At 47.4% G+C, this 15185-nt stretch overlaps 1 protein-coding gene across 1 annotated transcript in view; it reads left to right on the top strand.

The window, feature by feature from the left end:
• Positions 1–15185, top strand: part of THSD7A (thrombospondin type 1 domain containing 7A) — a 326513-nt gene that overhangs the window by 262866 nt on the left and 48462 nt on the right. The window contains 2 exon segments of the mRNA XM_043968023.1: positions 8539–8733; positions 10446–10709. Coding sequence (XP_043823958.1) covers positions 8539–8733; positions 10446–10709 — 459 coding nt within the window.

The raw sequence follows: 15185 nt of genomic DNA, 5'->3' as shown, positions 1-15185 counted from the left end.
AGATATGTGTGCACTATTCATCATCATTGTAGGCTTGCTCTGACTTTGTTTCTCCTGCCCTGAAGGCTTATGTCAGTCATAGGAACTTGAAATGACTGACTACAAATCATTGCAGGGAGCAGAGCTGTCTTCCCAAGGGGGAGGACACTAAATCAATATTGATTTAAGAGAATGATCTTTGGACTGGGAAGGACAGAACAAAAAAGTGGTTAATGAAAAAATGAGAGGTAAGCAAGGAACTATCAGGATAGTGCCTGACTGCACGTGCTGTATTCTGGACCAGACCCAAATGCCATCCTGGAGCACTTAAAGAACCAGACTTCTTTACAACTGAACCAGAAATAAGAAAAGATCACAAAGGCTAGAGAAAAGAAAGCATTATCCTGGTTCTTAAAATGTAGAAGATAAAGGAGTTTGTAAATACTTGTCCAGGGAACTTGAATTTAATTTTCAAAATCCTTCAAAGTCATAAAGGGATTATTAGTGGATAACTAGGACAGAAAACCAAGACCACAAAAAGTCATCAGGACTTCTTCCACTAGAAGCCAAGGCAAAAACATCATCATTGCCTCAGGACGCTGTAAATATCATTTAACTAGACTTCGATAATGCCCCTAACAAAGCCCCTCTCATTCTCCTTGGAGACAAACTGGAGACAGGTGAGCTCGATGATAATACCATTGGAAGGGGCTACCAAGAACACCTGGTTTTCTCTGTCAGTTATCTGTTATGAGTATTCCAATACATGGACTTTCAGAGAGACAGCACCCATGTTATTCCAGGAAGAATTTGGAAGAGAAGGGTGTATTTAACAAATCCCATGCAATGTTGCTCCACCAGAAACTGTTGGCAAGACTACAACACCATCAGTCTATTGAGGGACAGCAAGGGATCCCCCAATGGATCTATTAAGGCAAAGACCAAAAGAAGTCCCATAGATTGTTCCACAGAGTTTTACAAGAGACAGAAATGAAGAGATGGGGAGATTCACTGGGGACACTGAGCACATAGACCATCAGAGTAATTCCTATGTCTCCACAAACCTGAAAATCTATGCCAACAACCCCTACACACTGATAATAGGATCCTTAACAATAACCCTAAAGATGTGAGGCACATAACTTTCTGAAAGGAAGATGGTGTTAGCTCTCCTGGTTGGGCCTACCTTGAAACAAGTCTATGTAAAATTCCCAACTTTTACCAGAGAGAGAAGTGGATGGTTGAAACTATCCATGCTCATGGCTCCATGTCCTGCCAGTAAGAGATGGTCCCTCATCTGCCAGAAAGGGGAACGATAGACCAGATCAAAGATGCTTCTGCTCTCCTTCCCAAAGGAGAGAGAATGGGGCCGTGCACAGCAAGTCTCCTCAGCTCAGCATGACCCAGAGAAAAAGGAAAGCTCATGAGAAGAACCGGAGGGAGATGACCCAGCTTCAGTCACCACCTTCCAAACCCACTCTCCTTCTGGAGGTTCTTTCTAGGCTCAGTAGATGGGGGGTGGTAGTCAGGCTCTCCAACAAGTTTATCAGGTCATCAGGACGACAGGACGAGTCAGGATAAATGGGAAGTCTTTGGTTAAAAAGACCAACTTCCCAAGTGCAGGATAGATGATACAGGGATCAGAAGGAGCTTGTTTGGAAAAGATCTGGAGGTTTCCATGAAATCCAGGCAGTGCATCCTGGGCTACATTGGTCATTGTGCTCCATTTTTTTTTTAGTTTTGGGGGGGTTTTTTGGCAGGGCAATGGGAATTAAGTGACTTGCCCAGGGTCATACAGCTAGTAAGTGTCTGAGGCAGGATTTGAACTCAGGTCCTCCTGCCTCCAGGGCCAGTGCTCTATCCACTGCACCACCTAGCTGCCCCCACATTGTGCTTCATTCTTAAGGGATGTATAGAGGAAGTTGAAATGTATCCTGTTCTCTGCCCTGATCAGACTCCACCCCGAGTTCTGTCTCCAGTCCTGGGCACTAGTTTTAGAAGAAAAACCTGGCAAGCTGAAAGAGAGCAACCAAGGTCCCTGGAGGTCCCATTTAAGGAAGATCAGGAAGGAAGCCTAGGATGACCATCCTGGGAGAGAGAAGCCTGGGAAGAGATGACACATGGCAGATATGGAGTCGATTTGTCCGGACGGTCCCAGAGGTCAGACCAGGGGACAAAGAGAAGAACCTGCTGAGACAGATCTAGGTTTACATCACACAAAAGCTTCCTGGGATTCCGTTATTCCAAAGGGGAATGGAATGCCCAGGGAGGTAGGAGGTTTGTTCAGTGGAGTTTGGGTGACCCGTAAGCAGGAACCTTAATGGTGGATCTATGGCCAAACATGGCCATTCCCCTCCAAAACAGAGTGTCTTTGGTTCTGGCCTTCCCATGGAAACATCATGTTGGTCCAGATTCTCTGGAATCCAACAAAAGTCATTTAAAGGGAGGATCACACTCACACACATATGCCCTATATTGTTAATTGCTTCCTTGAGGTTTATGAAAGTTTCAAGGTAATTTCCAGGGTCCTAGTACTAGCTCCTGGGATCAAAATGGGAGTTGAAAGGAATTTTCTTGTCCCATGCTAAGTATCAGGAATGCCTGGTGAGACTTTGGATTGGAGAGGGAATATGATCAGAAATAACCATGTTGACCTGAGAGGTTCTTTTTGTATCTATTGCATATGGCTGTGAAATTAACTCACAAAGGAGCCGATGAGGGTTGAGCCGACTTGGTCATTTTGACTATCACACCTGCCCCCCATGAAGGGTCCTAGGTACTTCCATTGTGATTACTTTCCCTGACTCCCAAGAGGAATTCCAGATGAGCCTCAACGTCCACTTTCCCCGGTAGTCCTTTAGCACTGTCCTCTTATTATTCCGGGATGGGCCAAGGAAGGAAGCTGCACTGCATCCGTGTGCACCACATCAGATCTGCAAGGGCAGTGGGACACCCTTTTCTTCCTTCCACCGGGGTGTCAGTGATAGAGAGGACTGAGGAGCTGTTTCATACTTTTGTTGCAAATCGTCCTCCCCTTTTAAGCTTCACAGCCAGAGGATCAACAGCTGGGTGCCTCTCACCTTACTTATCACCTGGCTCTTATTTACTATCTCAATTAGGTCTCTTAATAACTGACTCACTCAAATCAATCTCCTTTGGCTTTTTCACTTTCATCGATTCCTTCTCACTCACTCAGGCTTCCCTTGTGAGCCTCTGAGCCAATCACTCGTCTCATCTCTCATTCAGTCAAACATTGCTTCCAGGGCCTGATCTGTGGCCGCCGCACTCTTATCTGGGATGAACCGTGTTCTGCTCCCCCTGAGGTGGAGATCATCTTGGTCGGAGACACTCACTGGCTTTGGTTGCCTTGGGCATGGATTGAACATTTTCTACCACGACTTCTCATGTGTGCACTTTAATGTGTCACATTACTCAAACACACACTGCATGTTTCCAGCGGGCTGGAATCTTGTGCCATATTTTACATAATCATCACTTTGAATAGGGCAAAGTTGAATACATGGGACTCTTCTCACCAGTTGTAATTCAGTTTCCCAGAGCCCACCGATGGCCACCACCTACATCTGCCTTCACCAGCAACGGCCCTTTCCTTCTGCTTTACCAATCCATGACCTCTCTCTTTTGCAAGTCTCCTCAAAACTCACTTCACCCTGAGCTGAAGGATCTTAAATGAAAACTGGAAAGGACTGTATAGGTTCAAACCCTCCTTTTATCATTGAGCAAACTAAGCCCCAAAAAGAGGAAGGGACTCTCCTGAGTCACACAGAGTAGAGGTGGCAGAGTCTGTGTTCAGAGGCCGTGTGTTCTGTCCACTGATGAGGGCCCTCCTTATCTCCTAACTGGGTTAATTAGCATCACCTCAGTATGTATATCCTGCCTTTCTGCTCTGTTGGTTTATAATAAACAGCCTGTGTCCATTGCTGTTCCCTAGTGATGCTGTGAACCCTCTCCCGAGGCCCTGAGCCTTATCTTTATTTCTTGCTGCTCCTCTCCACTCCCCAGTGCTTGCTATAGAAAGTAGCAATTCTGAAAATGTTGTCCCCAGGGAAGGAAACGGGCCAGGGGGCAAGACATCCGGGTCACAGCCAGGAGAAAGGATACAGCTGATTTCCAGAGGGCAGGACTTGGCAGTCAAGGACTTGGTGATTGGTCCATGTCAGAAGGAGGAAGGAGGTGATGATGAAGCAAGAGGCCACTGTCCCCTGCATCATGCCTGGATCTCATCACTCCCTTTAATTTGGTACAGGTACACCTGAGGTTTTCCCCCTATCAGGGCTGCTCAGGGATATGGAAGGAGATCTCTTTAATCACCATGCCAGGTGCCATAACCCACAATTATGGAATGAATAGGCTATCAGTTATATAGGCCAGAAACCAGTGGTGGGCCTGTAGATCCTGGGGCCCAAGTGCTCTTTGGGCTCCCACCATCCCCCGGGGGGGTCCCAACTTCTCACTTCTTGGCTCCCCTAGGAGACTGTCCTATTAGGCCACAGGAATTGTCCCCATCATGGACAGCAGTGGGCAGCCCATGCAGCCTTTAGGTAGCATCCAACCTCAAATCTCTGTCCACATTTCAAGGACACATCTTCTACCTTTGGTTTGAGCTGTTCCATCATATCTGACAGAAAGGGTCTCTGGAAGTTGGAAAAGAACAGTCTCCTTTTCTACAAGGTGGGCGTTGTCTCCTGTGACATTATCAGCTACTCAGAGAGACATCAAGAAGATGATCGAATGCCAGCATTTCAGAGCTGGAAGGGATGTCTGTGACCATTTATGTCTAAAAGGAATCTCCCCTGAGGTGCCCAACAAGTGGCCATCCAGGGCAGGGGAACCCACAGCTTCCTGAAGTGGCTTTGAAAGCTTCCAACCTCAGTTAGATCTGCTGCTGGTGCTGCCTTCTGGGACCCAGCAGAACCAACCCGATCCCTCTTCCATATGACAGCTCTTAGGAACTTGGAGATGGGTTTTGAGTCAGGCCAGAGTCTTCTCTTCTATGACCTAAATGCCTCTGATCCTTCCATGAGTCCTCACATCTCATGAACTCAAGGTTCTTCCCCATCTCAGTTGCCTCCCTCAGACTTAATATCTGCAAGGGAACCCTAAACTCAGTTTCCCTTTCTCACGTGGCTCAGTCATTCTGAAAATATGGGAGGAAAACAGGTTGCTGATCCACACACACTTCATACACTGCACAAATTCCAGCTGTAAGTGTAGCTGCATTTCCCTGATACAGAAGCTTCTGCGCTGCCTACATTGTTTCTCCAATAATTGTTCGGTCTAAAGTCCCTTGTTTTTAGTTTGGGAAACAGGCTTCAAGTTTTATGAAGCCAGGAGGCCAGATGGCTTCCTTTCCACACACTGATTTGTTCTTGCCCTAACAGGAGGAAGCTAATTTCTTACCCTTTTCCTGCATTTGAAAAGTCAGGTTTCCTCCCAGTAAGAACCGAAATCATTTGAGATGCATGACCAACCTTCTCATGGCCTTTTTATGGTCATTGTATAAGCAAGAGCTGCTGACTATTGGGGTAACTTGGGCTCATTAAGTTATTCCTCAGCACTCCCTAAGGGCCACCTAGAGTCATCTAGCACTAACTCAGGTCTATATCCTATTGTTCACAAGCCCTCATTTTTGCTCTCTGAAGAGCCCCAGACCCACCACCAATAATCCTAAAACATCCTAGTGATGCAAAAGAACATTTCCTTCAAATGAAATGCTAGGTTATTAAGCAGCCCTGAACAGAAATCAAGCACAAGACCCTTCTACCCAAGCCTCTTCCCAAACTTCCAAGGTTACCTGGCATCATGAGACAGTGGAACAGGGAAACAAAACAGATTTCAGAGTCCTTTCTCTCTGTACTCAATCAGTTGCTACAACAGACAGGCAAGAAGGTGAACAGGGCAGCGTCCAGGACAGAAGCCATGAATTTCTTGTGACGAGGGCCAGACAGTCATGGAAACCTCTGATTGGCTCTTGCCAGTTGCACAGAATCACGAAAACACCAGTGCTTTGGAATGCACCCAGATCTGCAGATGCCTTGTTTGGTCTCTTGGAATATTTCTCCACAATTCTTTCCCTGTTCCCTCCCGCTTTGAGACGTTCACTAACCACCCTGGATATATAGTCCTACCCAACCAGACTCATCTTCCTGAGCTCAAATATGACTAGCCACATAACCCTGGGCAAGTCACTTCACCTTGTTTGCCTTAGTTTCCTCATAGGTAAAATGAGCTGGAGAAGGAAAGTAACAAACCACTCCAGTATCTTTGCCAAGAAAACCCCAGATGGGGTCATGAAGAGTCAGGCACAACTGAAAACAAGCAAACAACAATTACATTTCTCAACCAAACCATCAGTAAAAGGAGTGCATCTGCAGCAAAATACAACATATCTTCCCATAGGAGCTTCTGTTTTAGAAGTTTTGTAGATACATCACCCCTTTAAGCTACTTTGGAGCCTGTAAATTTATGGTTATGAAGAAACGGAATAAAGAAAACAGGAAAGAGATTTTGCTAAGCTATATAAACTCACATATTGTAATTGGTTTTGTTTTCTTACCAGCCTTCTGCCTGGCATCAGTGCCATGGGGAATGAGCTGAGAAAAGATTTATGAGACTATAGAAGCCCAGGCAGATCCATTTATTTACTGAACCAGTTATTCTGGTTAATCACTGCTGAGTCATACTTGAGTCTCTCCTCTCCCTCACCCTCCCACGTCCAATCAGTTGCCAGGTCTTATCAGTTTTACCTCCATATCACCTCTCCCATCTGTCCCCTTTTCTCCATCCACATGGCCAATGCTGTAGCTCAGACCCTCATCACCCCTCACCCAGACCATCATTAAAGCCTCCTGACTGGCCACAGTCTCCAATCCATCCTGCATACAACCACCAAACTGATATTTGTAAAACACAGCTCTGACCACACCACCCTCAGCAATCATCACTGGCTCATTTTTTCTCTAGTATCAAACACAAATCTTCAGGCTGATATTTAAAGCTCCCTGTTGTTCTTGCCCAGACCTTCCTCCTTATATCACCCCTTCCTGCCTTCTCTGTGCCAGGCACACTGGCTTCCAAGCTTGTCCTTAGATGTAGCACTCTCTTTTCCATCTCCTTACCTGGAATTCCCTCCCTCCTGACCTCTGCCTTTTAAAACTCCCAGATGCCCTAAAAGCACAGCTTGGTGGACACTTTTCTCTAAGGGCTTTTCCTGCTTACCTCAGTTACTGTAAGATTTCTCTGCTTTTTGAAGTTACTTTGCATTATTTAATGTGTACTTTGCAGTCACTTTCCTACATACATGTCATATCCCCCCATTCCCACCCCTACCCCCAGTACAATGGAAACTCTGGGAGACCTGGGATGGTTTTTATTGTGTCTTTGCATCACCAGCACTTCGGAGAGCACCTTGCCCTTCGAACAACTTTGTAAACGTGCGGTAAATTCAGGTGAATTGGTAGAGCTATTGGCAGCCCTAATAGGTATGTATTAGGTGTTCTTTTCTTTTAAAGGACATGGAATCTCAGAGTTTGAAAGGACCCCTGAAGCCATCATGTCTAGCCTAGGCCTGAATCAGAATCCCTCTACAATATCTCCCAAAAGAAGGGTTCTTCCAGATTTTACTGAAAGATTCCCAGTAACAAAGAAACCTCACTCTTTCTTGAGGGAGGCCCTTCCACTCTGGGATTTGTCCCATCATGAAGCCTGAATTTGTCTCTGCAAATTCCCCCCAGTGTGCCTGGGTCTGTGCTCTGAGGCCAAGCAGAACAAGACTGAACCCTCTCCTATAGACCTTCCAATGACTGGAAGCAGCTCTCCTGGCCCTGCTCCTCTTCCCCCAGCTAAATGCACATTCTTCCACCCAATACTTAGCTTACACAGGCCGAAAGCCCTTCTCCATCCTGCTCATCGTCTTTGGGATGGTCTTAGCTTCCAATATCCTTCATGAAAGCAGAGGTAGAAAGGCTGGCATGAGAGCACTCTGCTGGCAATGTAATGGCCACTTGTATCAGCTATTTTCTGGGTCTTAGATCAATGTGTGTGCTGAGTGCACTGAGGCCACTGTTCAGTGCACAACTCAAATTACTTGGTACATCTCTACTAACACATTTTGTTGAGAGTGGAAGTGGTCTCAAAGACCCTACCAGCTCTCCATGACAACGCAAAGTTGTTTCCCAAGTTTGCTTTCATACACATGTGAAGGAGGAAGATGTGATGTGAATACAATTAGTGGGAGAGCTTCCAGGATTGAACCACTTGTAGCCGAGGGACCATGTGCTCTCTTCATGTTGGAAGATGTGGAGTATTTTCTGATTAGAAGGATTATCAGTTAGGTCAGAATGGCCCATGATTCAAAGATGATAACATGATTCTTCACAATCTTTAGATCCCTCTAGGTTACCTTTGTAAATCAGTAGTCCCAAAATGCCCAACCTTCCTAAATATATGTGGCCATGGCCAGGCAATTACAGACTCCTTACAAAATTGCCTTTTGGCTATGAGCTACATCCTCTTTTTCTTATTCTTCTTCCTTTGTAGCTATCACTTGTCGCCAGCAAGATGGGGGACAGGCTGATGTCAGTGAGTGCCTTCGGTATGCAGGCCCCTTACCAGCACTAACCCAAGCCTGCCAGATCCCATGCCTGGATGACTGTCAGTTCACCAACTGGTCCAAGTTTTCTTCGTGTAATGGAGACTGTGGTGCAGTTAGGACCAGGAAGCGTTCAATTGTTGGTAAGAATTGCCAGGAAACTCAAATTCATCTTTGTCAAAGTCAGAAAGCCCAGGGGAAATAGAGAAAGCCAGATGCAGAGTCCTTGTTGAGTCCTTGAAGAGTGGCTGAGAGTGTATGATTGTTGTGGCTTCTACCTGGACCTCTGTTTTCATGGAAGTCAACAGCCCTGAACAGCACTACCATATGAGTTGTTTAAAAATGGAGGTTGATCTGATTTCCTAGACATATGGCAGATGGTTTTTTTAGTTGAAAAACAAGGTAGTAAGAGGACAGTGTGAATCTGTTCAGTATGCAAAATCCCTACTGAGCTAGAACTCAAATCCACAGCTTGGTCAAGGTTATACATTACAGCAGGGACTCCAGTTTGGTTATCCTGTCTCTTGAAGCACCACATATTCCTCACCCACAACTATTCCTGCCTCCATCTTTGCTTTTCTCTCTCTTCACGTGGTCAGGAAGCTAGGCTAGCATTCCTCATCATGTGATTGGGCAAATTACAAAGAAGCCACCAGAGTGATTGCAGCGACCAAACTACCCTAGAAATACAGAAGAAGAGCCAGGGACACCTAAAAAAGACCCTATTGTTATGAGGTCTGGGATGGCTGGTTTCTTAACCCTCACCTTGATTTGCCCACACACAAAATGAACCAGTATTTTAAGATTCTAGATCTAGAGTTGGAAGGGCCCACTGAAGAGTTCTGGTCCAAAGTTCTGGTTTATAAAAGAGGAACCTGGTGCAAAGATAAGGGAGGTGTCTTTCTGAAGGTCACAAATGTAGCAAACAACAGATGCAGGAGAGGATCCCAGGTCCTCAGACTCCAATCCAGAGGTCTTGCCACTATACTACATAGCTTTGTTGGAAACTCTGGGCATACTAACCCCCACATCTAACAGCTAAAGTAGGCAAGTGCTAGGTGCGAGGTGGTTGAATTATTTTGCACCTCTGGGGAGTTGAGCAACTAGTTCAACATTGAAATACATTTCGTTTTATCTCCTTTGAGGGAAAATAGATGGGATCCCTCCAGACTGTTACAGTATCTAGTGTTTCTCCTCTGTTCTTAAATCAGTGTCTCTTGAATGTGAGACAATGTGCTAGCCAGAGCTGGGACCCAGTGAAAAAGCACAACCAGCTTGTTAGTGTTCAGGAAGGGAGGGGCACTGCAGGATCTGAAAGGAAGGAAAAGATCCCAGACCTCACAGCCTGTGTCATAGTCCAGCATCAATACGTGCCTGTGCCTGTGCACAGCCTGCCCACCCCACCCCCACCCTTCAGAAAAAGAAGCATCCACAGCAGCTCATAAACTGCCTTCTGGGCAGTTCAGGAAACCTGGAGGGGGCAGAGGGCACCATTTAAGGGTCTCTGTGATCAGTGTGAGGCTGTCGGTCTCCATGACAGGGTTTGTCCTTTGTACAACGAGGGCTTTGTGGGCTGGGAATGAGAAATCAGAGCTACACTAGGCACAGTTCGGGCAAGAATTGGTACAGGAATGACAGAGGATGGGAGATAATTCCTAATTATGGCTGTGGCTCCAAAGGAAATTGGGCCCAAAAGGGAGCCATGGAGCCTTGGGAAGGGAGAGAGTTGGCTGCCAATAGCCACCCTCTGCTTGAGTTGCATTCCCATAGGCATGCACTTACTTGACACCTGCTGCATGGGCAGCCCTGCAGGTGATGGTGTTTGTCTTGAATTGCTATAACTTCTCTTCTACAGGAAAAAGTAAGAAGAAAGACAAGTGCAGAAATTCCCAGCTCTACCCTCTGATTGACACCCATTTCTGCCCTTGTGACAAGTATAATGCCCAGGCCGTGGGCAACTGGTCAGACTGTATCCTACCCGAAGGCAAAGTGGAGTTGCTCTTGGGGATGAAGGTCCAAGGAGACATCAAGGAGTGTGGACAAGGCTACCGGTACCAGGCCATGGCCTGTTATGACCAAAATGGCCGGCTCGTGGAGACATCCCGCTGCAACAGCCACGGTAATCCACCTTCTAGCCAGCTTTATACGGTCCTTTAAAAACAAACAGGCTGGGGGCAGCTAGGTGGCACAGTGGATAAAGCACCAGCCCTGGATTCAGGAGTACCTGAGTTCAAATCCAGCCTCAGACACTTGACACTTACTAGCTGTGTGACCCTGGGCAAGTCACTTAACCCCCATTGCCCTGGAGGAAAAAACAGGCTCCTGAGGTTTCACTGATGTTGGGAACGCCCATCAAGGCAGCCAATACCAGACCTTGGCTGGCTCTGTATCTTAACGCCTTAGGGAACTGCCTTAAAACTGAATCCCCTGCATCACACAGTCAAGATGTCTCTAAGGCAAGGCTAGGGCTCTGGGGTCAGCTCTCAGTGTCCTGTACTGGGTGGCTGGGCCTGTAGTCCTGATTTCGTGTAAATGTCTGCCCGTGGGTCCACACAAGTGCTTATCATGCTAGGCCTAAGAGCAGGAAGAGCAGCCCAAGGCAAGCTTCTCTACAACATGAGCCAGCCCTACCCACATTCCTAGGTCTCTGCCCTTGGGGATAGTGATAGAGGAAGAGCAATACCTTCAGGGATCCCCAGGGGGTGGGAAAGATACGGCCCGTCGGGTCCCCCAAACCCTCTCTGCTTCCCTTTGCCTGGTGCTCCAACCCAATAGGGTAGGGAGGTCTCCTGTTACTTTATCATCCAATCAGTCCCCACCATAAGCGGGCATTATGATCACATCATCTCTTGTGGTTGCACGTGGGTTGGGCTGATGGAGAAAAAGGCATGAGCTTCAAGGAGAATAGCTTCCTGCCCATAAGAGCTGCCTCAGGAGATGGCAGACACCCCCATTAGAGGCCTTCCAGCAGACGCGGGATGGCCACTTGTCAGGGGTGCAATGGGGGGGGGGCGGGATTGTAGCAGGGATAGTTCTGACAAGAGCCCTCGAAAGTTGATTCTAACTCTGGGAGTCTGGGAGTCAAGGGCCCCCAGGGGGTCCCCGTTCTGCATCTTAGGAGAAAGACATTTCCAATGCTCATTGGATTGAGAATCTCCTTCCTGGAGGTTCACAGCCCATCCCAGAGCACTGGGGAGGGGCATGAGCTGGACATGGAGACAAGAAGACGTTCTGGAATTGAATCCAGGTGGCCTCCGCTTGGTTTTGCTATCACAGAATCACAGGATTTGAACATTGGAAAGAATCTTGTTGGCCTTTACTCTAACCTGTAATGGAACCACTAACAATACCCAGGAGGTTGTAGGCACAATAACACACCTGGCATAATGTTTATAAAGTGCTTTCCAAACCTTAAGGAACTATAGATGGATGATCATCATCATCGTTATTGTTGTTGTCATTTTTGTTAAAGTAGCAATTCAGCTTCCTCTAGCAGACCTCCATGGGGGTGAACTCACCACACCTTGAGGCACCTCTAATTTTAGGAAGGTTTTCCTGTGAGCCTAAATTACTCCCTTTGTTGCTTCCTCCAATGACTCCTGTTTCTGCCTTCTGGGGCCAACAGAATGAGTCCAATCCCTCCTTCATGACATTCTGTCAATGAGGACGGCTCTCTTATACCGAATCTCCTCTTCTCCAAGTATCCTTCGGCTGACCTGTAAGGTGAGGGGGTAGGGGGACCCTCAGGTGCCTTCTGGCTCTAGGTCCAGGGATGTCATATGCCATCCCTAGACTATGGGAATTTGGGTCTTTCGGAAACTCGATTCTCCTTCAGTTGAGCCTTCACTGCTGAGTCATGGGTTGAGTGGTGCCATCCACCATGAGTCACCCAGCATCTGATGGCTGCTTTTCATCACACCGCAGAGCCTCTAAAAAGCCTTTCACACATTTGTCACTTCCATCGTGATCTGTTAATTGGATCCATAAGTGTTTGCAGGAGACACCTTCTCATCAGCAGGTGGCTTAACCTTGTTTGAAAAAAGTAAAGTAAAAAGGAACACTGCCCTTTAAAGCCCTTCCACCTCTGAATGGGACTTGGGTCACAGAAGAAAGAAAAAAGGACCAAACTATTCTGAGTGGGCCAGGGTATCAGAGAGCATGATGGGATTAATCTGGCCACCCATCAGCACAGAAGACAGCCAGTCTGGAGGGCCAGGAGCCATCCATTAATGTCCTTGTCCTCAGGTTGGTTTGGTTGTGCATGGCAAGAATGGGGCAAGAGCAGCCAGAACCTCAGCATCTCAGGGATTCAGACCCAGCTCTATGTGCAACCCCAGTTTATCCACCTGATTTCATTCACGTCTCAGTTTTCCCACTGACCAAGTAGAAATTGTAGGTTTGAACTCTCCTTTCTAGGGTGAGAATAAATGAAATGTTTGGCCCCAGCCCTCTCACAGTCCTTAGCTCCAAGGATTGGTGGTGGGGACACCATTGAGAAATCTCCCTCCACCAATACAGACTCCTATGAGCTCTGCGTCTTAGAGTCTTAGGGAGCCAGGTAATCTGATGGGAGAGGGTAGAGATTAATACAAAATGAAGGCCAGGCGGGCATCTGGAGGAGGAAAGGTCATTCAACACACCATTAATTATCTACCATAGCAGAGAAAACACACAGATAGGATAGGAAACGATGCCAGACCTCTGGGAGCTCAAAAGCGACTGGGAGCTAAGACCTAGATGCAGCTTACACTGGACCCCAATACTGTGCAATAACTGCCTAAGGGGAGGAACGACCAAAGTGTGGGGCCATCTCGGGAGGAAGGAGCTTCCTGATGGCAGGAGATGGGGGCAGTGCTGACCCATTTCTGCACCAAAGTACCCATTGTGGGCAATAAAGAGGTCTTTTTCAACTTAGTGTGTAAACAAAACATCCCTAATTGAATGACAGTTTCTCTCCTCTGCCCATAACCATTATAGGAATCATGTTCAGGCTGAGTCCTCAATCTCAGAAAAACTACACTCCATAGAAGTGCAGGCATTCCAATGGCAGCCCATCCTGGCTGACCTGCCTCCACTTTTGTTGGGAATTGATTTGTCTCCCTGCCGCATGGGAGCAGAAGACCCCCAGGAAGAGTGAAGACAAATTAGGGATCGGTAAATTGTTCACACCAACAACATCAGGCCCCCCTTACTTCTCTGGGTCTTTTAATGCTCACTAAGTGTCCAACTGAATCTCTACTGAACAGGAAAAGGCCCGCTCCTCTGTTAGATATGCGTTAGGTCCAAGCTTAACCTCCAAGAAGCCTACGATCTAGTCATGTGCGAAGGCCTGAAGAAACAAAATCACAGCAACTCTGACCTGTCCACATCCTGGCTGCGGCTTCCTGTGGGGCGCTGGCAGAGTGGCTAACCTCTCGTTGAGGCTGGCTGCCTCTCCAGATGTGAGGCGGGAATGCTCTGTACTCGGCCAATGAGCCTGAAGAGAGATGCTGGAGGGAACCTGGAGGAAGGGGGAGCAGAGCTCTAGGACCTGAGACAGCCCATCCCCTGCACGACACAGGCTCGGACCCGCCAGCCCTTCATCTTCAGAGAGGGTCACGTCATCAGCTAAAGCCTTTGTCCCTGGTGAACCCACAGCATATCCTGGTGTTTGCAGCACTGGCTGTGGAATGAAATGCCTGGTGGGAGACAACCGGCCAAGTGTTTGGTCCCTTGAAGGAAGGAAGAAGGAAGAATTTTCTTTTTTTTCTTTTTTTCTTTTTTTTTTTTTTGCGGGGCAATGGGGGTTAAGTGACTTGCCCAGGGTCACACAGCTAGTATGTGTCAAGTGTCTGAGGCCGGACTTGAACTCATGTACTCCCAAATCCAGAGCTGGTGCTTTATCCACTGCGCCACCTAGCTGCCCCCAAGAAGAAAGAATTTTGGCCACCAGGAATTTAGCCTCTGAAGCCTACCATGGCACAAGCTGCCAGCCATGCCTAGTCCTTGGGACCAGAGGCAGGGATGGTAGAGAGATGGTGGGCCAAGAAAGATGCCCATGTCATTGGTGGCATCAGATCCATTGGTGAAAGCCCATCCCAGCAATCTTCAGGAATCCTGAAGGTTTACTCCCAGAAAGGAAGACATGGCAAGCTCTGGCTTTTAATGTGGCAAAATGCTCCAGATAGTATGAGCCCGAGAATGCTTCACATGAGCCATAGTGTTGCATGGAAGATGGCACTCAGCCCCCAGCTGTAGGACAAAAGAGCCGGGACCTTAGGCCCACATGGACACATTCCAGCAGGTGTTAAGGGGAGTCTACCTTCTCACCATCTTTGTCCAATGGGCTTTGTCCTATGAGAGCTAAGGGACCCCAGCAACCCTTGGCTTTGAGGTGGGGTTGGCCATGCAGCCAGTACAATTCATAGTCCCTTTGGGGAAGCAAAGTACTGTTTGTTTCTAAACTCTGCTGCCATTTGAACATGTGACCAGCACGCACCTAAACGGGGCAAGGATGCTTTCAGAACTGGGCTCAAGTGAGTGTTTTCATCTTTCTTTTTTAAAGACCCAAGGAAATGTGTCTGGCTAAGAGCACTCCCCAGACAGTCCGACTCAT

Source organism: Dromiciops gliroides, chromosome 5 (genome assembly GCF_019393635.1).
Source record: "Dromiciops gliroides isolate mDroGli1 chromosome 5, mDroGli1.pri, whole genome shotgun sequence".
In the NCBI taxonomy this organism is placed as follows: Eukaryota; Metazoa; Chordata; class Mammalia; order Microbiotheria; family Microbiotheriidae; genus Dromiciops; species Dromiciops gliroides.
This window is presented reverse-complemented; position numbering and strand designations above follow the sequence as displayed.